Source organism: Erithacus rubecula (assembly GCF_903797595.1).
Source record: "Erithacus rubecula genome assembly, chromosome: 4".
Classification (NCBI taxonomy): domain Eukaryota; kingdom Metazoa; phylum Chordata; class Aves; order Passeriformes; family Muscicapidae; genus Erithacus; species Erithacus rubecula.
The window spans coordinates 57,763,822-57,787,841 of record NC_136686.1 but is presented as its reverse complement, the minus strand read 5'-3'; the positions used below and the strand labels follow the sequence as shown (position 1 = coordinate 57,787,841).

The window sequence follows — 24,020 nt, the reverse complement described above, 5'->3', positions numbered from 1 at the left end:
TTTGCTTACTTGAGGAAAGAAGTTTCTTTAAGAACTTTTAAAACATTGTTGGTGAGTACACTTCACTGAGGTACCAGAAATGAGCAAATCCGCATTCCCAGCCTGTCCTGTCCGCTGCCTGCCCGTGCCCTAGATCCACTGTCACTGCCTGCGCCGTTCCCCTTCGCTGCTGTGCCACAAAGCCGCCCACCCACTCACCTTCGTCTTCGCAGTCCCCCTCCCACCGCGGCACCGCAGCTCCCTGCCAGCCGTGCTCCTGCAGGACTGACTTTCTTCTGTTACTGACTCCAGAGCCCTCCAGCCAGAAAGGTGCCCCCGCGCCTGGTGCGACGCCCCCTCGCAGCTCCCCCAGCGCGAGGAAAATGGCCAATAACCAAGGTAATGCCAACTCCTCGCCGCGCCCGCGTCAGCGCCGCGCTCTGCAGGCACAGCCAGCGCTGAGCTCCGCCTTGGCTGCTGCTCCTTGCATCCCAAAGGGTCTGCTGGGCTCCTGGTGCACACACTGGGCACGCTGGTAAAACACCTGACCTTATTCCCGGGCCTTGAGAGTGCCACACCAGGGAATGTAGCATGTAGCTCATTAATGTTTGAGCGTTTCAGGAGCTGGACAGGATTTTAATGTGGTGTGTTACTGCATAAGGTTTGTGGAAAAATGTAAAACAACTGATGTTGGGCGTGACTGAAAAATGCTATACTAATATATCAGGCCAATTTCATGGGAATTTCTTACTAGCATGAATGTATATAACAGAGGGATCTGGGGTTTTCCTTACCTGTCTATAGCTGATATATGTATCTTAGCCCTCACCTTGAATTACCATTTTGTACATGTACTTACCCAGATCCAGAACAGAAAATCACAGTTCACAAGATCTGGAAAATAATTTATTAGGAAAATGTGATTTTTTTTTTTTTGAACTATGGATTAAAATGCAATTTTTTCACAGGCAGGAGCAAAATGCAATTTTTCTGATTAATACCTATTGCATAGTTGACAGTTGAATAGCTATTTAAGCTTTTCCTCCTTTATCATTCTTTATCCTATATTTAATGACATTCTTCTATTATATTTTTTAATGGCCAAGCCAGCTCTTGGTCATTCTGCAGGGTAAGAGAATTTTCTTTCTGTTGCAGCTATACTGACATAAATAATACTCAGCTTTCTGAAACACAACAGCCAGAAAATGAGAACTCTCTTGTCACTGACTATGGCATTTAGTTGCAGATTTGGTTCAATAACTCTTAGAGATTTTCAGGAGTATGATAATTGTTTGTTTTTCATCCTCTTTATACTCTCTAATTACTTTATTTCATAGTTGCAGAAGGACTGCTAAAGGACACACCTGACTGAGGAAACAACAGCTTGTCCTTGGATGATGTTTATTTTATTAATATATACACACACTGAAGGTCTAATTTGCAAACTCTCTACCTAGAATATATGTGTATATGTGGGAGCTCCACACATGTTCAGTAAAATTACTCTGCCACTCTTGTTCCAAACAGAAAACATAATACTTACATTTATCTGAAAGTTCTGTATTAAAACTGTCAATAAATGCTGATTTGTGTAAACAACTTAGATCTGCAAAGAATATAAATCTTTTTTCCCCATCTGGAAGCATAGATTTACTATTTTCAATTGCCAAAATGCTCACACTAAAAAATGTGTAATCCCACAAGTTTTAACTTGTTTCCTGTTCTTGTTACTGTAAAGCAATACTGAAGTGTGCATGGACTCCATTTTCACTTCTCTTGAACTTGCCAAACAAGAGCATCTCCAGACCTTTAAATGACCACTGCTTCTGCCATGACACCCATGGAAAAACTATGTGATCATTTTTCATTGTATAACAGCTCTGCTCTTTGAACATCTTTTGAACATGCTAAGCAACTTGTAAGAAGAACATTATGCAGCTAATCCTAATTACTCTGTTAGCTCCCTGCTTAAATTCTTGTAATCCAAACACAAATAATTTTTTATTGGATTAGACGGTCACATTTTCCTCTTGATGACAGATCCACCAGCAGACAAGGGAATAGCACTTGGTAATGTTTTTGCAATCCGGATAGACACCGCTTCTAACTTTCCTCTCCTTTCTTGTAGCTAGTGTAGCAGTCAGTGTTCACACAGTCCATGCTTGCTTTATCTGATCGCCCTTGAACGTTCTGCATAATTGTGTAGATTCCTGTCTCTCTGCATCTATTACAGCTCCTAGTTTAATACTTGGTATAGCCTGGTCTGTAGACAGTCAGCTGTATTCATGTTGCATTAGCAAATGTACTGTAAGGCACAGAGCCACGGAGCGGGTCGGGCTGTGACACTGGTGTGATTTGTGTTGCAGGAGAGCCCTGCCCGGAGAATGGCAGAAGCCCAGGCTCGGTGTCCACGCACCACAGTTCTCCCAGAAGTGACTACACGACCTACGCCAACAGCAATCACGCTGCCTCCAGCAGCAACGCGACGCCCCCCGAGGGCTTCGCCAGCCACAGCCTGCAAACCAGCGACGTGGTGATCCACCGCAAGGAGAACGAGGGCTTCGGCTTCGTCATCATCAGCTCCCTCAACAGGCCCGAGTCTGGCTCCACAATCAGTAAGGACATCGTGGTTTTCAGTTCGTGCTTCTCTAAGTTTGCCCCAAGTTTAAAAAATAACAAAATTAAGAAGTTAATTTAAGCCTATTTGCTAATAATTTATCACTGCAGAGATTCAAACTGAAGATACTGTCAATGTTTATTCGGGGCACTGTTTGTCTCTTTTGTCTTGGACAAAACCAAAGATTGTTCTGTTTTCTTGAGCTCTGTGCTTCCCACACTTCTTTGACTACCAGAATAATAGAGGATTCACCCACAAAGCAGAATTTCTCTTACTATGCCAAAAAGACACTGTAAGTAACAAATAGGGTTATGTGAATAAATTATTCTCCTACATGCAACTGAATTAGACTTTTTTTTAATAAGATGAAGTTTGAGCAAGTTGAAAAAAAGCTTAGATCACAGGAAACCCTATAACAACAGCTGTCCAATTATGGGACTGCAAAAGCAACAGGAAATTGGGGCAACCTGTTAGATGCAGAGAGGCTGATTTAACTGGGTGTAGCATTGACAGCATAAAAATTACAGCTGAGTACAGGGGGTAGGTGTATCTCTCCATACTCAGTAGTATTCAGGTGGCAAGATCTGCCACTATCTGTTCAGAAAACTATTTTTTTCTGAGGGTCAATTTTATTGCTTTAAAATAGACATCTGGTGCCACTTGAGCTGTCCTGGGTGAATCTAGGGAGAGGTCAGACATGTGACATAGGAGCTACACAAGACTCAAATCCAGTGGCAGCTGGAGACACAGGGACACATTTGGGATTTTCCAACGACATTTGACTCAATGAGAGCTGAGCCCTCTGGAAGAAGGAGAGAAAAAAGGCTTTGTATTGAGAGGCTTCCACATGTCCCATCAAATAATGCTAACCACAGCTGAAAAACCAAGAGAAGTGAGAACATTTATCATTTTGCTAGTTGTAGCCTAATGCAATGCTTTCCCTACAGTAAAATATGTTTTGAAGGAACTGTTCTTTTGCCTGAAACTGGTTCCTGATAACATAAAATAAAATTACAAAATAAAATTACAATTTCAACTTCAGAGCCAAATATCACTCTTCTAAATTCTTACCTGAAAAGCAGCTAAAAGAGTACTGGGAAAATCTTACCTCACAATAGCAAGTTACCTCAGAAAACTTTTTTGCAGTATTTATGATCATGCAGTTATTAAAAGAGTTGCTTTTCATGTTAACTCAGCTGAATTTTAGAACTCCATGATTGCTGGAATTAATATTGTAACAAAACCATAGCTAATTAGCCTCTTGGGACTCCAGGTTTTCACATACTGAATATAATAGTCAAAGAACTGTAAGTTCTTTGGAGAAGATCAGAAAAGAAAAAAATAATCCATTGAAGTGGATACATGTTAATCAGTTAAGTCAGTCATGATTTTTTCAATTAAATTATATTATTATTTTATAGAGTTTGTTGTTGGGGCAGATGGAGAGGGAAAGGGGAGAGGAAGAGAAAATGCTCAAGCAACCAAAAATTCTGTGACTGGAATAATCTTTTGAAGATTAAGGATTCAGGTTCAAGATCCTGCTATGCCTCCTACCCTCCAACATGTTCTTTCAGTACTTTTCTTTCTCCACAAGCAACTGTGTAAGCAGTCATTTTTGATGCTCAGTTGAACATCTCCAGTAGTAAAGGGAAATGACAGCCTGCTGTGGAAGTGACAAGAGAATTTATTCAAATAATAACTGCATTGAATTTCAGTGATCCCAAAAAGTACCAAATCCTAAGTTTACAAGAACAGCAGTGAACAAAAAATTACAGTTGCTATAGACAGTGACAGAAAAGAGAAGAAAATACCCTTTCTATATGAATTTTGTTACAAAACTGTCTATGTAATAGGAAAAACATCCTGAAAATTACATCATCTGTCATCAGTAATAAAAATATTCTAAAAATTATTGACTCTTTCTCAAGTAAGTAAGGTTATTCTCTTACTTAATATTTATTTCAGTGAAGTAATTTGAGCTTTATTAACAGGAGCATAGCCAGTAGATTGAGGGAAATTATTATCCCCTTTTACTCAGCACTGACTGGCATCCATTCAAAATATAGCCTCAAAGTTTTGGGCTGTTTGGTAAAAAACAGAACAGAGAAACTCTCCTGATATACCTCCCAGCTTGAAACAACATAAAATCCTTTTCTTGAAATTCACAGACAGGGGTAGAAAGCATACCAATGGTATGAAAATATCAAATGGATATAGGAAGTGCAATGTCCAAAATATATGATATATCACTGTCAAGATGTGGACCTGCACAGCACCATGCTAACACCTTGGTAGTTGCTTGTTCTCATAGCAGTAATGTGTTAATTAAGGGAAATGTTGTGCTCTGGTTCCAGTGTTCCCTTGTTTCAGAGGCAGTGCACTTGTTGCCAGCCCCTGTATCCCCGTGTGGAACAGAATGATATTATGCAGACATGCATGCACAATTAAATGTTAATGTTGTAATTGCCAAGCAATTCTGAAAAAATCAAAATGGATAAAATAGGTTAAAAAAGGGAGCATTATGTATTGGCAGACACTGTTAGGAAGAGCAGTGCCCAGGAAGTTGTCTCACTGGGAGCATCCTCTGGGCAAAGTGAAGAAAGTGAAGAAAGGTTCCTTTGATTTAAGAATATTGATTTCAATAACTCTATCCCTCCTCTACTTTCTTACAAAAGCAAAAGACTTGAGGTCTTGGATGAATAAGTATCATCACCGCTTTTACTCAGGAAGGCAATTAATTATGCACTGAAAGTATTTTCCTTGTTGTTGAAATCACACTTGCAAACTGTATTTTACAGTCCAAGAGATTACAGCAGCTCTTGCTGAGTATAGGAGCAAGCACTTTGTGTGACTAGGTGTGTCTGCTTCAAGCACTGCTAAAATGGGAGCAGTCAATCCAGCAAAGTTGCTACTGGCTACAGAGCTCCAGGTTCATTAGTTTTCTGCTTGGCAGTTGGCCTGAGGCTGAAGGGGTTGCACAAAAGCTGACCTTCTGCTTGCCAGGAGAGCTTGCTCTGTCTGTGAAGCTGTAGGACAATCCCATGAAGTCACAGTAACAATGCTCCTGCTGAGTCTCAAGTCCCCTTTCCACTCTCTGGTGGGTGTGGGCTGCATGCTCCCACACAGCTCCTTAGGAGGGCTTCATGCTCCTTCTGACCTGAGCATGAGCCATGAAAGGCTCAGGAGCTCCCAGAATTAGAGATTAAACTCTTTTTCCAAGAGCTTTAGGGTCTCAACTTTTCTCTCAGTATGGTGTGCAAGGGGTTTGTTGTTACTATTGATCTATGGGCCTGCCTTTACCATGCAGAAATGTTCAAAATACTAAATGCTTTTTTTCACTATTAATGTAGACACAGAGTGAGAGCAGACTATAGCCATAATTAGGAAACACACTGTTTTTTCACATTTTGTGATGGGCAGCACTGTAATAGCTGTCATTTTGATAAATTGATGTTAAGTACTTTGGAGCCAGCTTTTAGATCTGAATGTCATTTTGCCTTACTGGTACTTGCTTAAACATCCAATTTTTGTGGCATACTTATTTTCCTGTATCTATAATGGTAGAAATTTTGTTTCCCCTTTGTGAAAGCATTGCTTGGGATGTTCTCTAATCCAGCACAGGGGATTATTTTGCACTGAACTACAGTTCTGATGTGGGGAGATCAGGAGTGGAAAACGAATGACAAGGATTGAATGAAGAGATTTTACAGGGCAAAGCAGGGGCATAGAAAAGGTCAGCCATGCTTCAAAATTGTATCAGTAAAAGGAGATAAAGTGGATAAATAAAGAGCTGTGCTTGAGTGGTATATCCAGGAGCAAGTCATTTTGCCTAGTGCAGCACACAGAGGATCTTAGAGTGCCAAGAGATTAAGAAAAGAAAATACACCTGTCCAGGCTCCTGACCTATTTCCAACAAAGGGATTAAATTCCATGCCTCTAAAATATATTATTGTGCCTTCCCCCAGATCCTGTTCCAACATTAAAGGGGGATGTGGCTCTCATCCCTTCTCCATACATGAGAATTTACAGCTAAAATACTTGAATTTAAGTAATTAATCTACACTTTGCATTACATTTAGGGAAGTTTTTTTAGCATATCAAGGCAATTTCACTATCTGCAGCCTATGGAAAAGCACTTGTAGACTTCTGGAGGGGCCAGAATGAGATTTCTGCATGAATGTGTCCCACAGTTTGGTGGAGTAAACTTGTCCATGCCTAGTTCATATCTTCCTGACACTTTTACTTTTTGTGTTTGGGATGCAGCTTCATCTAGAATAACTATTTGTAAATCCCCTGTAAATCTCTACATCATAATATTTTTAGAGAGAAACCATGTCTTGTAAACAGATCTTGTTAACTTGCAACTTTCAATAAAATTGGAAAATAGGCAGTATTTCCAGGAATTTTACTGTAGCAGGTACTGTCAATTAGCCCAGTTACAAAGTGCAAACAAACTGAAAATACAGGCCTAATCAATAAACAATTTTCAAAAAATTAAAGACTGTGCATGCTTGTTATGATCTTCCTCTTGCTTCACAAGAGTTGTAGATTTAATTTCTCCCTACACTACATATGCCAGTGCCTGCTGGATTTTGAAAACATGATAAAACAGAGTCTAATGAAAGAAGTTTCTTTCATTTCTTGAAACATGAAGTCTTAACTAAAATACATAAATCCAAGATAAGCCTCTGCTGACTGCAGAAAACAGAATTCTCTATAAGTCCCATTCAGCCCAGAGTTTCTTTGAACTCCTTACAGTTTAGAGATAAAACCAATTTATCAATGAGTGGTAACTGTGTGATCTGAGTTGTTTGTGCAGCAATTTCACCTATGCTTTTCCTGGGAAGGATGGTTCTTAGGGACATAATTTTATGTGACCATTCTTCAAATTCTAAATGATACATAGCTTTGGAAATCAGTATGTCTGTCTACCCCACCTAGGATATTTTTGGAGCATAGCAGTGAAAACCCACCCACAGTGTGCATTCCCAATGGAAGATATTTGCAACTTGTGGGCAAGGAATCTGGATTCTCATTTTTATGCAACTTTGATATTCAGGTTTGAGCTGTTCTGCCTCTTCAGCTACAAAAGCACACTTTCTAAGTATGTTTAAGTGATAGCAAAACTTGCAGCTGAAAGAAATTTCTATATGATTTGGTTTTTTCAAATCAACATGAGCAATAATCATAATGAAATAACCTTAAGAGGTCAAAGAGGTTTTTAATGTAATCAAAATACATTGCTGCAGTTTTCTTGAATGAAATACTCAATTGTCTATTTGATATTTTTTGGAAATAAATGAGGGAGGATTTGAACTGCATCCTCTCTCTAGATGATTTCTGTTCTCCAGTGTGTTTCTGAATACATCATTTGGACCTATAAGTGCTGCTCATGTGTTTTCAAAGAACAAACACTGTGAGTTTTCTTAGCACAAACCCATCAAGGGAACCAAGGTTTTTCTAGTAATTCCACAGGGCCCACTTGCTTCATTAGAAGTGTGAGTGAAAGTCTGTTACATTATTTTTTTCTTAGATCTTCAGCTTTCTAAGGTATGTGCACTCCTTCCCACTTAGCTTCTTTTGCCTGTGCTATTCAAGCAAATATGCTCCATGTCAGCACAAAATGGATTGTTTCCATTCATAGATTCATTAAACTTATAAAGAAAAGGGATTATTTTCACATACAAGCAGGCAGCATGCCACAGATTTATACTTTCTAAGTGTCACGTAAAATATCCTATCAATATCCAGAAAATATTTTTTAGCCCTGATGAAAAGTTCACCATACTCAAGTTTTCCAAAATTTTCCAAGATTTTTCCATAGCAATGAAATTGCTGGTGTTTATATTTAATTTATTATTCCAATTAAAATCTGATATGCTGGAGCCTGCCAGTTGAATGGAAACTCTTGCATATTTAGAGAATTGAGAATATAATAAGTATTCATTTGATCACTGCAAAAGTTTGAAAAGGACAGCTGGCTCAGGAAGGTTCATTTGCTTGGCTTACTGTCTATATCTGTTAACATTAGAAAACATTGCAAGAATTTATCTGCCAGAGGGTTTTAATAGATAAAGCAGGGGTTTGATTTTTTCCCCTTAATTGATTTTTTTTTTTTTTTTTACATTTAGGTACTATATAGAGGGGAAAAACTGCAAAGCTGGTGTCTAAAATCATAGTCTCAACAGTTGTATCTAGAAGGACTGAAGAGATGTAAAAAAAATTACTGATGTAAATCAGGAAAGCTTTATATATAGTAATGATTTCTTAGAATCCACTCTTTTTAGCTTGTGGTTCTTTCAAATGAGGGGAAAATTTTTTAATATTCAAAAGCAAGAAGCTGATAGAAATATCTTGTTTAAGTTACTCATCATTGGTCAATCAATGGAAAGGACAGAGTGTACCCTCAGCAAGTTAGCTGATGTTACAAAACTGGGAGGAGAGGCTGATGTACCTGAAAGATCTGCTGGCCACACCTGGGCAGTCTGGAGAGTTGGGGGAGAGGAAATTAATGAACTTCAAACAGGGAAATCAAGGTCCTGCATTAAGGGAGGGATAATCCCAGGCACCAGCACACACTGGGGCTGACCAGGAGCTCTGTGGACAAGGACCTGGGGGTCCTGGTGGACAACCAGCTGCCCATGAGCTGGCACTGTGTCCTTGTGGCCAAGAGGACAGTGGTGTCCTGGGGAGAATTAGGAAGAACATTGCCTGCAGGCTGAGGAAGGTGATCCTGGCCCCACTCAGCCCTAGTGAAGCCACATCTGGGGTGCTGTGTCCACTTCCTCAGTCATGAAAGACATGAAATGACTGGGGAGGGCCCAGTGGAGGACTAAGAACAGGAATATCTCCCTTAGAGGAAAGGCTGAGAGAGCTGTGCCTGCTCCTTCTTGAGAAGAGGTGACTGACAGGGGCTCTTATCATTGCATACAAATATATTAAGGGTGAGGTCAAGAGAGTAGAGGCAGACAATGGGCATTTGGGGCATACTGAAACACAGAAAGTTCATTCTGAAAATCTTCTTTCCTTTGAGGGTGACTGCACACTTTTGGGTCCCCCAAAAGGTGGTGAAGTCTCCTTCTTTGGAGATATTCAAAGCCTATATGACTAAATCCTGTGCAATTTGCTCTGAGTGAACCTGCTTTAGCAGAAGATTGAACTATGTGACCTCCAGAGTTCCCTCCAAACCCCATCCTTCTGTGTTTCTGTGATATTCTGTGTTGGAAGCAGTATCTGTGTTCAGCAGATATGCTGGTTTTGTGTACAGCTGACCCAAACATATGGTCACTCAGGTATAATAACACAAAATTTGTTCTCTGTTCTGTGACATGCAGGTGTGGTAAGGATATTAATTTGAATCATGGAGAGCAAAAGTGGGTGATCTTTATAAAATAAAATTATTAATACAGAGAAAAATGTAAATTTATAGTTTTCGATAGGTTTCTGAAAGCTGACGTTATCCACTTTCTAAATGCAAAAAATTCATTTGAATCATTTTTTCTTTTAATTTTTTAATTTAATTTCTCTTTAATGAGCTAAGAGCTGATCATTGCACAATTAAATATATTCTGGGAAAGCCTCAGCTGCTGCATGCCAGCTCTGGGTCAGTTTGCATGGTAATGCTGTAAATATCTGAGCAAGATTTAGGCAGAGAGATTAATGAATTCAAAAATCACAGAAGCTTTGGTGCTCTCAGGATTCAAATCTTCCCCAAGTTAAGAAATTTAGAAAAATACACTGCAGAAAAGTTACACTCCATTGTAAGATCTTTTCCTAGATAAGGTTTCTGCATCATTGCTACTCTCCACTAGATTATTTTGGGTCTAGGATTATGCCTTCTCTCTTGGATTTCTTTTATCTTAAGGTAGATTTCCAACTATATCACTCATGGGTATCCCATTCTTCATGAAAGTACTGGAGAAAAAGACCCTAAATTTTGCAGGGCTGCATGGTTTGTATACATGTAACTTAAGTCTTAATAATTTCCCATATTTTCAACAGTTAAAAAATATGTATTAATCCTTGTTTACGGTATTCTTTCCCTTGCCTTCTCACTCATTGTGTAGTCTAAGAACCAAGAAATTAATTGCTCTGCAAAGGGGCAACTTGTTTCCTGCATTTACTTTTAGCAAAATCAGTGGATTTCTTGGAAAAAAAGCCAAAACTCCAAGTCATCTTTGTATAGTAGGCGAATATTAAATGCTGCTCAGATAACTCAGTGTTTTGAAATAAGTGGATCAGATCCTCTGCAAAGTCTCATCCAGGCACATGCTGCCACTCTTCAATATATCCATGTGTTTGGAGATCAGCTTGTGGCAAGTTGTTAAAAGAGACATGAATAGATTAGTAAAAAAAAATTTTAAGGGTGATAGGAAACATTTACCCTAGTTGGGTGATCTGGGACTTGCTTTAAAAGGTTACATCATTAAATGCTCTGCTTTGATAAAAACAAAACACCAAAGATGCAATTTAGAAAAAAAAAAATACTGCACGTTAACAAAACACAAATTAAATGCCAGACATGGGAGGTTTCTTTCCAAGAAGAGACCTGTCATGCTGGGGGAGACCAAGTAGCCACAGAGAGACACAGGTAGCCACACAATACTCCAACACTGCACAGCAGTAACTAGCAATAGTTTGTTTCGCTTGTTATTCTTTTTCTCTTAGAGTCGTATTGACTGTTTTAATGAGTTTATGTTTTTAGAGAAGTAGTTACACATTTCAAGGTCTCTTGAGTGATAATAATTAATTTGGGGCTCATCTCTACTTAATCTTAGGCAGGGTTATTTTTTCCTTGCTTGCATCATCTTGCATTTCTTTTCATGAGATCTCGTCTGCCACTTCAGTCAACCCACTCCCTACTGACAGTTTTACAGCTCATCCACACTTGTTTTAGATGTGACCATTCTGAACAATGAAAATTCTGCATTAGGGAAATTCACAATTAATTTCTACCTTTGTTCCTTAGCTTTTACCTAATTAATCCCCTATGAGAGTAGCTCCTTCTTAACCCTTCAAAGTATTTCACCACCAAAGGCTCTCTCTAAAAATTGAAAGTTTTCTAACATATTTTGACATGGTTGTTTTTCTGTAAACAACCTACACATCAGATAATCTCTGTCCCTTAGAAGAATTCATGCTTCTAAAAAAAGCACTAAATAAATCCTCCCTTCCGAAGGAAGCGTTTGGGGCTGTGGCAGCCAGGATATTGTGGCTTAGGAGGGCTTTTAGGCAGAGTTCCACTGGGAAGAGAAGCAAGGAACAGAAACTCCTCAGGATAACATTACTGGGAGGGAAGGAGCCAGGAGATAAACTTCTCTTCATTTTATGTAGAAATGTGCATAAAGCAGTTTCTGCTGAGTGGCCATGAGCTCCTCCAGTAAGTCACTAGATTTGGCCGGAAAACCCTTTAGAGAATAACAGTGTAACACTGAATCCAACAGAGATTCGGATTCTTTCTGCAAAATTTCACCACACCCTACTTTGCAGGAAGATCAAATGTCAACATATGGCATCTATACAACCTGAGAAGAGGAGCATTAAATCCTCAAAAGTAGAAAAAGTTCCTTGACAGACACAATCTTTTTTTCTGATGGTCACCGACTGTTGATCTTTTCATACCACAATAGAATGAAGGAAGTTCAGGGTTACCAAAATATTTAGAGTAGATACATTTATCAGGAAGGTGAAGATCATTAGGCTTAAAGGGAAGAAAAAAAAGAACACCAGGTTCCTCTTCTTTCTCCCTCCCTTCCCTTTTCTCAGGATTTGGATCTGAATTTGACTCTCGTGGCTCTCCCACCTCCAGCTTTGATTTCAGCAGACATCTCAAACATGCAGACATCTGCTCTATTCACTTGTCAGGTACAAGAAGTCCAACAAAAAATTTCACAGGCAAATTAATAGGACTTCCCACCCCCACCCTCCCACATCCCTTACTACTGAAATGATGTCCCTACCTAAATATTTAGGCTAGCAAAAACTTCTTTAGTGTTAGAAATGGCAAGTATGGAAATTTTAGTTGTGGCATCTCTACCATATTTCCCCTTCTTTCTTACTACCAGGTTTCTTACTTTTTTATATAAGACAATCTTATTTCCAGATCACCTCTAATATATAGTAAAGACATGACAATTTCAGATAGATATTTTATTACATATGCAGAAACAGGTACATTTTAGCATTAGTTTAAGTGATTCATGGTGATGCTTTAAGAACTGATTTGATGAAAAACATAAACTGTTTAAGAGTCAAGTTACTCTTTTATTTGTTTGCTCACTGGTATGTATGCATGGCAGTTATATGTCCGCATTAAGGGCAAAATAAACACAATTTTTGTAGAAAGTGTGGCTATACATATTTAGTATATTTTAAAACATAGGAATGTTTAGACATTTCTAACATAAATTAGGTGCTTATTTACTAAGCAACAAGAAGTACATTTGTTGTGTCTGCATTACTAGAGCTGTGTTTTAATTTATATTCTTGCCTGAGCCATAGTGGTAAAGAAGCATGCAGTTTGTTTATGACTTGCACTTCAGAGTATTCACTTATATTTTCAGTGTAACAAAAAATTAATTTTTAACACTGTGAACAACACTTATATCCATACTAGAAACAAAAGTCACTTTGAGGTGTGTCTATTATAACTTCATATCAGATGTGCAGTCTGTGTTAGTCACCAAAACCTTCAGTAAATGTTTATCAGGGTGCTGAGAAATTTGTTCTGCAGCAATGTATTCTGAGCACATCTCCTGTTAGAGCTTTGGTTTATATGTGAGCATTGATAGCCTGGATATTTCCTAAAAAGTGTTTGAACAATCTTTTCTTTAATTTCTGAAGGTCTCTGTAGATAATTAAATATTAAGGTTGTATTATTTTTGAAAAAAGAAACACACTAGTTTTAAATGCCAGCTTAAAGGTGGATAGTGAGACTGAGCTGTCTTGTGCTAAGTTTTCCAGGACTGAAGTGTGGGACTGTGGAGAAACAGTCAAACACCATTAGGATATTAATAGACTATATAGTCATTTAATTGTGATAAGCATATTTATGAGTAATTGGGAGAAAGAAAAGTATCATGCTCTTTGGGGAAACGACTCAGCTACAGCATATGCATATAGTTAAAAACCAGAGGATAATAGAGTAGAAACACTGCTCAAAAAATCAAGAGCAATATTTAGAAAATTCAATGGAAAGTGAGGAAAGAGACAGGACAAGATCATGGATGGAGTAAACAGAAAGGTGAAGAACCACAGAGAAGAGCAAAAGGAGAAGCTTTGTTCTGTAATGTTTTCAGAAGAGGGCTGAGATGTTTTGATATAGTTCATCTCTGTGTACTCATAGCTAACTATCAATTCTATTCCTTTCATTTATTATTAAGATCTAATCAAAGAGCTGCATATCTCAATGAGTCTTCAGTATTATTTCTACTTATCAATAAACACATTTGAATGAAGAAAAACATCTTCATGTACCCTGGGCATATTCAATAACAATTTTTGTATATAAAATAAATAATGTGTTTGGTGCCTTTATTGCAACATATAAATAAAGAAGTTCTGTAAACCAGGAGGTGGGAGACAATTTATGACTGATATTTATTCTGCAAATTTATCCCCTTTTCCTGTTTTAATGCCTTATTGTTTTCCTGATCTTCTTATTAGGTTGTTTCATGCCAGATTTGCAAAATAAGTGAATTATAAACTTATTTTGGGTTTCATATATGTATATGCCATGTGTATATATTCATCTGGATTCTGAATTTTTAGTGAAAAAACACAGCACTGTGTTACTGAAAATGACATTACATAAGAATTTATATTCTTATATGCTTTTACACAAGCTGTTTTTAAATTCATATAGAACCTTCTTCCAAAATGAACTCATTTTCTTTCGTTTGTGAGCACCACCACTTGTTTCAGCTTCTGCTAACTGTGTCCATTGTTTCTTGTCTAGCTGTACCCCATAAAATAGGGCGGATAATTGATGGAAGTCCTGCGGATCGCTGTGCAAAACTTAAAGTTGGAGACCGGATCTTAGCTGTGAATGGCCAGTCTATTATTAACATGCCTCATGCAGATATTGTGAAGCTAATTAAAGATGCAGGTCTCAGTGTAACTCTTCGCATCATTCCTCAGGAGGGTAAGTCAATGGCCCTTAAAAACAGGAAGAAAATTTTAAGTAGCCTCCAATTAGCTTAAATTATGTCACCACTTGAAAGAGCGTCTTTTGTTCTCCTTCCTATGCTGTAACATGCAGCACACCAGAATTACCAGCTTAGAACTAGCTCAGATAGGATCTGAATTCTTGAAAAGGTTTCAAGTTATGAAAAGGATATTGAAAGCAAACCTGGAGAAATCTGACAGAGAGAGAGAAAAAGGATGTTAAGGTCTTTTGCAAGAATTGTCTTCTACATGGAAAAGCACTCTACAATAGAGCCAAGTTTTAAGTTTGTTCCCTTTTGTCTTGCTGTAAGTCAAGCCAAAGTTTGACAAAGTGATTCACAAGAGGCTGCAATGAAGGAAGTGTTCAGATTTGGCAGTTTCCTCCATCACTATCATATAGTGATATATCACTGTAAATGCACAAGGCAGGAAAGAGCTGAACCCTGAATTATCTCGTTTCTAGGGTCAGGATAAGGGGACAGACTCATTATTCTGGTCATTACTACACATCTAATCAGGAAAGATCTTTTGATGTTGGTTCCATGGGGTCTGAGGTTGATTTCAGGGCTTTTTTCAGTTTAACAATGTGCTGCACTGCTGCATGAATTGTACCCCATTAATGAGACTCTGTCTTTATATCTCAGCAACAAATGCCAGTAGATCTGGGACTGACACACAGAAAGTAATGGAATTACTTAATGATCCATAGCCCAGTTAGATGACCTTCACCTTATGCTGCTGCATCCAGCAATGGGACAGGGAAAGAGTCTGGCACTGGTCATAGACTGCAACTGAGGGAACTCATCTGCTTTGTTAAATGAGTTCAGTGAAGGGAAAAACACAAACATACACAAATTTAGAATCCACATCAATTAGCACCCGTGTAATTGCTGAAGGTCAGCTTTGCCAGCATCTAAAACAAGTGTGATCCTTCGTACAGTCCAGGAAGTTTGTTTAAGCTTGTCTGGTACCCAGATTAAATAACATCATTAATAGTTCAGTGTTAGAGATGGATACATTAAATTAGAAGGAAAGAAGAGGTGCAGCTGTGTTGTAGTACTACAAGATGTTCTCAGGTGCTAGTGGTGAGAAATGATCTGTGCCTACGGCACAGCTTCCCTGTGTGACTGTGTGACACTGGGCAGCTCATTTGCCTTCTGATATTGCCTTCCCAGCTTATAAAAATTGGTAAAAAATCTAATACCTCTATAATATACTTTCAGGTAAAAAATACCATATAAATGCAAAGCAGTTTTAGAGCCAGCTCATGATTTGACCCGTTCATCCATAGTTATGAGAGTAATGTAGAAATGAGGGACAACATTTCCAATCTTCCTCTCTAAAACTTGCAATACAAAAGAGACTCACAGATGGAAAATGGGCAATTACAGCCTTAAGCATAGTAATTACACAGACAAGTATTGCTTATGCCTGTGTGAGGAGTGTTTTAAGTGCAAATATACAAATTTTTTTAGACAATTAAGCCTACCCTGAAAATATTTTTTATAAAATAGCCAAAATTTTTATACTAATTGTGAGCATAAAATAGATTAGTAGAGGATATGCACCCATAGGAAAAAACTCACATTAAAATTTTTAAAATAAAACACTTAAAAATTAAAACTAGATTCAAATATAAAACTAGGCAAGATCTATATAATGTGTAGCTATTGCTGTTGGGGATGCTCAGACATATGTGTGTCCATTTTGTTTGTTCTGCACTATGCCACACTGCTCTCACTTCTTCTGTTCCAAGCAGGAATAGAAAAAATATAATATTTGCCTTTTCTATTGATAATGCAGGAACTTCTGCCATGCTCTGTCCTCCTGTGGGCAGAGTCTCTCTCATTTATGCTTCCACATAGTAAATGGTGAACAGGACTGTGCTAGTGTGTTGGGAAAAATATGTTTGATATGGCTCAGTACCAAATGCATATTCCCTCAAGTCCAGCAGGAAGCCTAAATGAAGATTGGCAACTTTTATTTGTAACAAAGCAACAAAACCATATTTCCTATGCCAATCTTGCTGTCTTTTTGAAATTTGGCCTGTTTGGAAAGAATGATTCTGTTTTTCTGCACAGTTTCTATGTGAAACCTTAGTCATTTGACATAATACAGTGAAATAAAACTTTGGTTTAAATGGTTAGTCAGAATTTATTGAGATTGGGTTTACTGCCTTACTGTTCACAGTCCCCAAAAATTTTTAAATACAAGAAACTCTTGATGAGCTCAAAGATAGCAGGAGCTAATATAAGGATACCAGTGTTTTAGCTTTTGTGACAGGTCTATCATCCCAAACAGTGGAGAAAGCAGTAATATATTCATTCTCTCAAAATTATTTTTTTTCCTAAATGGAAAGCATTTCAAGTATCTTGTAACTGTGCTAAGGCACACACAGTACAGGGAGGTGATTCAGGACAGCCAGCTCAGCTTTACCAAGAGTAAATCCTGCCTGACCAACCTAGTTGCCTTCTACAATGGAGTAACTACATCAGTGGACAAGGGAGGAACTCTAGATCTCACCTATCTGGACCTCTGTAAGGCCTTCGACATGGTACCCCTCAGCATCCTTCTCTCTAAATTGGAGAGATAAATTTGGTGGGGGGACTGTTCAATGATGAGCAGGTTGAGGGAGGTAGTTCTGCCCCTCTACTCTTCTCTCATGAGACCCAACCTGGAGTCCTGAATCCAGCTGTGGGGTCCTCTGGACCTGTTGGAACAGTCCAAAGGAGGGTCATGAAGATGATCAGAGGGTTGGAGCATCTCTCCAATGAGGAGAGGCTGAGAGAACTGGTGGTGTTCAGCCTGGACAAGACAAGGCTCTAAGGAGACCTTATTCTGACCTTTCAGTAGTTGAAGAGGGCTTATAAGGAGTATAATAAATATGGGGACAGACATTTTAGCAGAACCTGTTGTGATAGGACAAGGTGTCTTATAGTTTTGAACTAAAAAGATGCAGATATAAAAAAGAGATTTTTTTTTTTTTATGATGAGGGTAATGAAACACTGGAGCAAGTAGCCCAGAGAGGTAGTAGATGCCCCATCCTGGCATTCCTGTCAAAATTCAAGGCCAGGTGGGACAGGGCTCTGAGCAGCTTGGTTGAAGATGTCCCTGTTCTTTCAGGAGGGTTGAACTAGACAATCTTTAAGTGTCATTCAAATGCAACCTCTTCTATGATTGTATCATTCCGTCATTCTATAATCAGTATTTTTGTGCTGTAAAAGAACATATGAAACATGGAAGCAATTTACCTTGTTCAATTTTGTTTTAAATGAGAGTGCCAACCAGAATTATAGGACTGATCAAGATTTTCAACCTCACAGGATATCAAAAGGAGACCATTAGGTTCAAATGTCCTAAAATCTAGTTATAACCTGAGAGAATAAAAGCAATGAAGCACAAATTTGCAGCGGTAGTGTGTGACCAAAAATGATCATTGTGTACCTTTGCCCTTTATGAAGTGCTGCACTGTGACAGGTCTGTAACCTCCATGTCCCCACCATGCAGAGCTGAACAGCCCAGCCTCAGCACCCAGCTCGGAGAAGCAGAGCCCCATGGCCCAGCAGCACAGCCCCATGGCCCAGCAGAGTCCCCTGGCACAGCAGAGCCCCGTGGCCCAGCACAGCCCCGTGGCCCAGCCTCCACCTCCACAGCCCCTCCAGCCACAGGGGCACGAGAACAGGTTTGGCTTTTTCTCAATGCTCTTCTTTATTTTTTCCCCCTTGTGTGTTAGTCTGAAGTCAGGAAGACTCTTTTTTTTATGGTAGGTTTTATCTATGGTGTATCATGTATGGGCCAATTTCTCATGTGTGATTTATGCATATACATTAGTAAATTTATCTGTAATGGAAACCGAATGGTAGGAGGACAGAAATTTTGTGGCCAGCTGTATTAAAAGCTGTTTATATAAAAAGCACACACAGGCTGTGGGATGATACAACTTTCTGTGACCTCCAATCAACACTATTTAGTCTTTGCATTATTATTTAGCGTGTTTAACAAGCCTGATTACACTGACTGTCTTCATGCTGATCTTCAGTAACTAACACATATCATCAAGATCCTCTTCCCCAAATGATTTGCAGGATTGTAACTTTTCCCTTCTGAAAATACTTTAAGTCACTTGTGATTCAGACACTACACTCTCTAATTCTCCTTGCAGAACAGATGTAGTACTTTCACTTGCCCAGAATTATTTTCTTTCAATCAGTCATACTAGGAAAATTATTTTGTCTTATATTTCATTGAGTACTTTTTCCAAATGTGATCACCTCCTATCACAACCCTATATGATTCTGACAAAATTCAATACAAAAGTCATTCTGTGCTGTTGGAAGTCAGTATTAAGTATCTGTTAAATTGGGAATTTTCAGATGGGACCAGCAAGCAATATTAATTAAAGTTACAGAAAGTAATTCCATAATAATTTTGCTGAAAAGTGTAAGCTCTAATTGCTCATGTCACCATTTACAAATTCAGCAAAAATTACAGTGCCTCCATCTGTGAATTAAAACATCATCTTCTGATATGCAGCTGTGGCCATATATTGGGAACCTGCCTAAAGATGATTCATTTCAGAAAAAAGGTCAACTATTGCTAGTTCACATAGTATTATTTTTCACTACATTTTATAAGCTAGGTTACAGCTTGTTTGTATAGCCACATACATCGTTTTTTTACCAAAATAAGATTTTAAAACTCTTAGGAATATTAACTAGTTTTTTACTTCCAATATTAAGGCTCAGTATCACAGCAAGCTTCATAGTAAGTTTGTCCTCTCTTCTTTTTACAGGATCATGATACTGAGTAAAGAAAGTAAGAGGCTTGCATGTATGAATGCAGGTCTTATTAAGTGTGATAGCAGTCTGTTTTAATATTTTCAGAAAAGCCAAAATTCTGATTTTTTTTGTGTCTGGTTAGACATTTAGATTATTAAAACTATTGTGTAGGAAGATTAGTCATAATATCACTGTAGCTACATTAATAAAATATTGAAGTTTTGAAACATAGACAATTTGAAACATTTAGATTCAAAATACCTTTTTATATATAAATCAACATAATCAAAAACAATGCTGTCAGTTTTTCAGTAATTTTTGTAATCAATAAGTACATTTCAAAATCCCTTTCAAAGTCTTTATGTGTCTCTGTATCTGTATGTGAGTGAACTGACACGGTCACTTGGTTGACTGAAAACTTCCAGACCATTATTAAAGCAGAATTTGGAATGTCTATTTCCCATAGAGGAAATAAATATTTCCTTTGGCACCTAGGGAAACATCCACTCTGTGGACACTATTGTTAAAATATTACCTGAACTACTATTACAGAATTAATTGCTAAAATAATTCAGGACTTTCTTTGTGTCTCTTTAGCACACCACATGGCTGAGGTAGGGAATTTTATCATAAGGAATGTTCTTTACTTCACCCTAAAGTGCTAATTTCCATGTGCTAAGGGAAATTCCAATCTGAATAAAGTAAATAACTAGTCCCTGTACTTCAAAAAGTCACAATTTCTTTCAACTTTTAGGACCCATCTCCCTGTAACTATTTATCAGCTAAAGCAATATTTTACTTGTTATTAATTCCTCATAACCAAATTTATTTTCTTTTTGTCTTGTGTTATTCCTGTACATAACTACTGACATGATTTTACTGTCATAGCTTTTAGCCAGAGAGCATCATAGGGAGTGTATAATAAAAATGATACACACTATATTAACATATGTTATATCAAAGAATGCCTTTCATTTAAAAGGTAACAGCTAAGACAAATAATTCATCCTTTTTTAGCTTTTAGAAGCTCACAGTAATATTTTTCGTCAATGAATAGGGATATAAACTGCACTGTTATTCCACTTATTCATAGAAACAATAATTTTGGAAAAAGGTTCTTTATAAACTCTGAAATATTTTGTAGTGAGTATAGTGGGTGTTTTCACATGCAGTTTCATCTTCGAAATAGGCAAAGTAAGTGGGAATCAAGATGCTTTTTCTGTTCCTGTCCCTTTGAGTCTAATCCTGATCTCACTGATTCAAGCTGGAGAATTGCATTGTATGACCTGATGGAAAATTGCTTATGCCCATGTTTCAAAAGCACTCACTGTTTTTGCATGCCTCAACTATTTACCCTTGAGAGTTTTGCTTCTCCGCCAAAATTTGTTCCGTGCAATTTTGCAGCCAGGCAGCTTCACTCCTCAGTATTGCATGCAATGCATATTCTTAATGGTTTGCTACTCTGAAACTAAGCCATTGTCCCTTCCTCAGCTACAGGTCAGAAGTAAAAGCCAGGCAGGATGTGAAGCCTGATATCCGGCAACCCCCGTTTACAGACTACAGGCAATCCTCCACCGACTACCGGCAGCCCCCGCTGGACTACCGGCACCCGCCGGTGATGGATTACCAGCAGCCACCACCCCTGGACTACAGGCAGCCCCCCCTGATGGACTACAGGCAGCACTCCCCTGACACCAGGCAGTACCCCCTGTCTGAGTACAGGCAGCCCCAGGTACAGCAGAGCATCCCCACACAGAGGGCAGCAGGGTCTGCAGGGACAAGTCGTGGGGATTGGTCAGGAAGAAGCCACTATGGGAGGAAAAGACCCATTAAAGGGTTTTACCGAGTTATTATTACTCTGTCGAGGAAATTACTTCCAAAACATTAATATTATTGTGTAACTGTGTGATCTGTAAATTAACATTGCACTTATAATTGTGCGACTGCAATGTTAAATAACATTTTTGAGGTATTGGAGAGTTGAAATAAAAATTTCAACATAAAAAGCCTTTTCATCAGTAGAGGAATTTTTTTTCATTCCTAGCCCATAGTCATCAAACAGTGGGTATACTAAAGTCAGACTGCATTTCTACAGCATTCTTGAAAATTCAGATTTTATCTAATCAGAATAAATAGATAAAGGAATGTGGAGATTAGAATTAAAATCTCGACTGACAGAATTAAATTTCTGTTGGTAATATTCTGGATGAATAGAAACTAGCCCATGCAACTAGCTTCTTTGACATCAAGCATTGTCTGACAAATTCGAAGAGATGATGAGTATGATGAAGAGTTATGGTACCTTGGACAGGTCTCCTCTGATGACAGATATTTACTGACAGTTTTGAAGGTTGAGGATTTAGCTCAAAGTTCAGAGTTTGAAAAAGACCTTCCTTTCCCTACATAAAGGCAGGAAAAACAGAGATCAAAAAGTATTAAATAAGAGACTGTGAACTTCTGGACACTATATGCTGGAACCACAAATAGGTGGTTTGTACGTCCATATTTTCAAAACCAGACACATAAACCTTATCAAGAAAAATACTGAAATTCCTAAATAGGATCCAGAGAATCCTATGAAAATATTGTGCATTTCAGTATCTAAATAGCAAATCTCTTTGTGTGCACACCTTATAAGATACTTCTCAGCATCTAGAGAGATACTTGTGTTGGCTGTTTCCCAGCATCTCCACTTTAATTCTGTAACCAGTAGACTACACAACCCGAGCTTGCTCTTTCTTTTCTGCTGCTCCCGTGGATCTTGCACTCTTGGCTGACACTGGATCAGAAGCTACAATGCCATTTCCCTCCCAGGCCCTCTATGGACCTACGTTTACATCAAGTGGATCAAAACATTTTTGAAGAGAACTGTTTTGAAGTTTTCTTGAATGCATATCACAATGTCCATATAATTAATTGTCTCTCATTTTGCATTTGTCTGTACAGGACTTTGATTATTTCACCGTTGATTTGGAGAAAGGAGCCAAAGGGTTTGGGTTTAGTATTCGAGGAGGAAGGGAATACAAAATGGATTTGTATGTGTTGAGGTTAGCAGAAGATGGACCAGCAATAAGAAATGGAAGGATGAGGGTGAGTAAAATGCATTGTGACTTTTTTTCAACATTTTCAGATATGTTTGGTGATGGGGTAAAAGAAAAAGTTCTTTTTTCACCTCTGATCAGGTTTTAAAGAAGTAATGCAAAATATCTCCTCTAAAATAAATTCATTGCATTCTTCACAAAGAAATGTGTTGCTTCTGACTGGTAATATCTTTTACCGTGTTATAGACTTTTGTCATTATTATTTTCTCTCTTATCTAAGCAAGTTGAAAATCTCAGACGAAGTTTAATGTTTCTTAGATAATAGTAACATAATTAACATTTGGATCTCTAATCATAAAAGCAAAGTGGTCACTACATGCCATGTATTAGATAACTAAGAAATCTAAGACCTCATCTGTGTTATTTTACTAATTTAAGCAAATCACCTTTGTAGTTCTTGATGATTTTGTTTATTGAACTTAATCTTGCTTGTAGGGATCATGATTTTTAATAAAGCAAGCACACAGTCTAGATAGAAAAAAACCTAATCAAAAATAGAGACATTTAATCTGTCCAATTGTGATAAAGATAAGTATAAACTCATCCAGGCCTGCTGATACTTTGCAGAGCTGTGAGTACACAAAAAGAAGAAAAGAACATAGGCAAGACTAGCAAGAGTCAACATAAAAAGTTGGTTATGTATCTAATTAGTGCAGTCATGTTCAACCAATATTTAATTTCAAAGATGGGCATTGAAAATTGTGTTCTGTACAGTGGTAAGAACAGATTTTACAAATGTCATGGTAGTTACACTTATTCTGTTTCACAGTCTAAACAATCTGATTGAATTTGATGTCTTTCTGAAAGAGCACTGTCTTTCTGTGTAGAGCTCAGGAGTTCTGCTGTGCTTCAAATGACTCTTAACTTGGCCACTTGGAAGAATTGCACAATTCATTTAGTCCTCAGTTGTATCATGGAGTGCAAGCCCCTGGCAGTGGCAGTGGTGGCAGAAGCAGTCCCTGTGCCAGGAAAGCCAGTGGGGCAGTCAAGCAGGCAATTGGCAATTGAGATACACTCCCATTGCATTTTTTGTGGGAAATATAGGTGATTTCATGCTGCAGCTAGAACTTTAGCTTAAGAATTTCTTCTCCAGTCTTCATTCTTTCCTTTATTTTAGTATTATCATTGCCAGTTACTCTTAATGAGAAGCCATATGCAAGATGTACATTAGGACATCTATCATTAGTAGCTATAATGTGATTAAAGTCAGAGAAAAAGCTGTGCTTTTAATAAGCTCTGGAATCACATATTTGAAAACATATGGCTAAGAATACAGAAAAAAATTAAAGAACACCTTTGAAGAGGGTTCATTTCAAATAATAACCTGTATTAGGTAGAAAATGAACATTAAAATCTGTGCATCATTTAAACAAACTAGT

At 38.1% G+C, this 24,020-nt stretch overlaps 1 protein-coding gene across 7 annotated transcripts in view; it reads left to right on the top strand.

The window, feature by feature from the left end:
- The window catches only part of MAGI2 (membrane associated guanylate kinase, WW and PDZ domain containing 2), a 685,143-nt gene that overhangs the window by 623,550 nt on the left and 37,573 nt on the right, over positions 1 to 24,020 (top strand). For 5 of the 7 annotated variants that reach the window (XM_079303121.1, XM_079303120.1, XM_079303125.1 and 2 more), the window contains 6 exons: positions 292 to 378; positions 2,346 to 2,594; positions 14,553 to 14,738; positions 18,270 to 18,444; positions 21,032 to 21,272; positions 22,487 to 22,630. In XM_079303121.1, the coding sequence (XP_079159247.1) occupies positions 292 to 378; positions 2,346 to 2,594; positions 14,553 to 14,738; positions 18,270 to 18,444; positions 21,032 to 21,272; positions 22,487 to 22,630 (1,082 nt within the window). The remainder of the gene's footprint in view (positions 1 to 291; positions 379 to 2,345; positions 2,595 to 14,552; positions 14,739 to 18,269; positions 18,445 to 21,031; positions 21,273 to 22,486; positions 22,631 to 24,020) is intronic. The other 2 variants (XM_079303122.1, XM_079303123.1) reach the window with 1 other exon arrangement.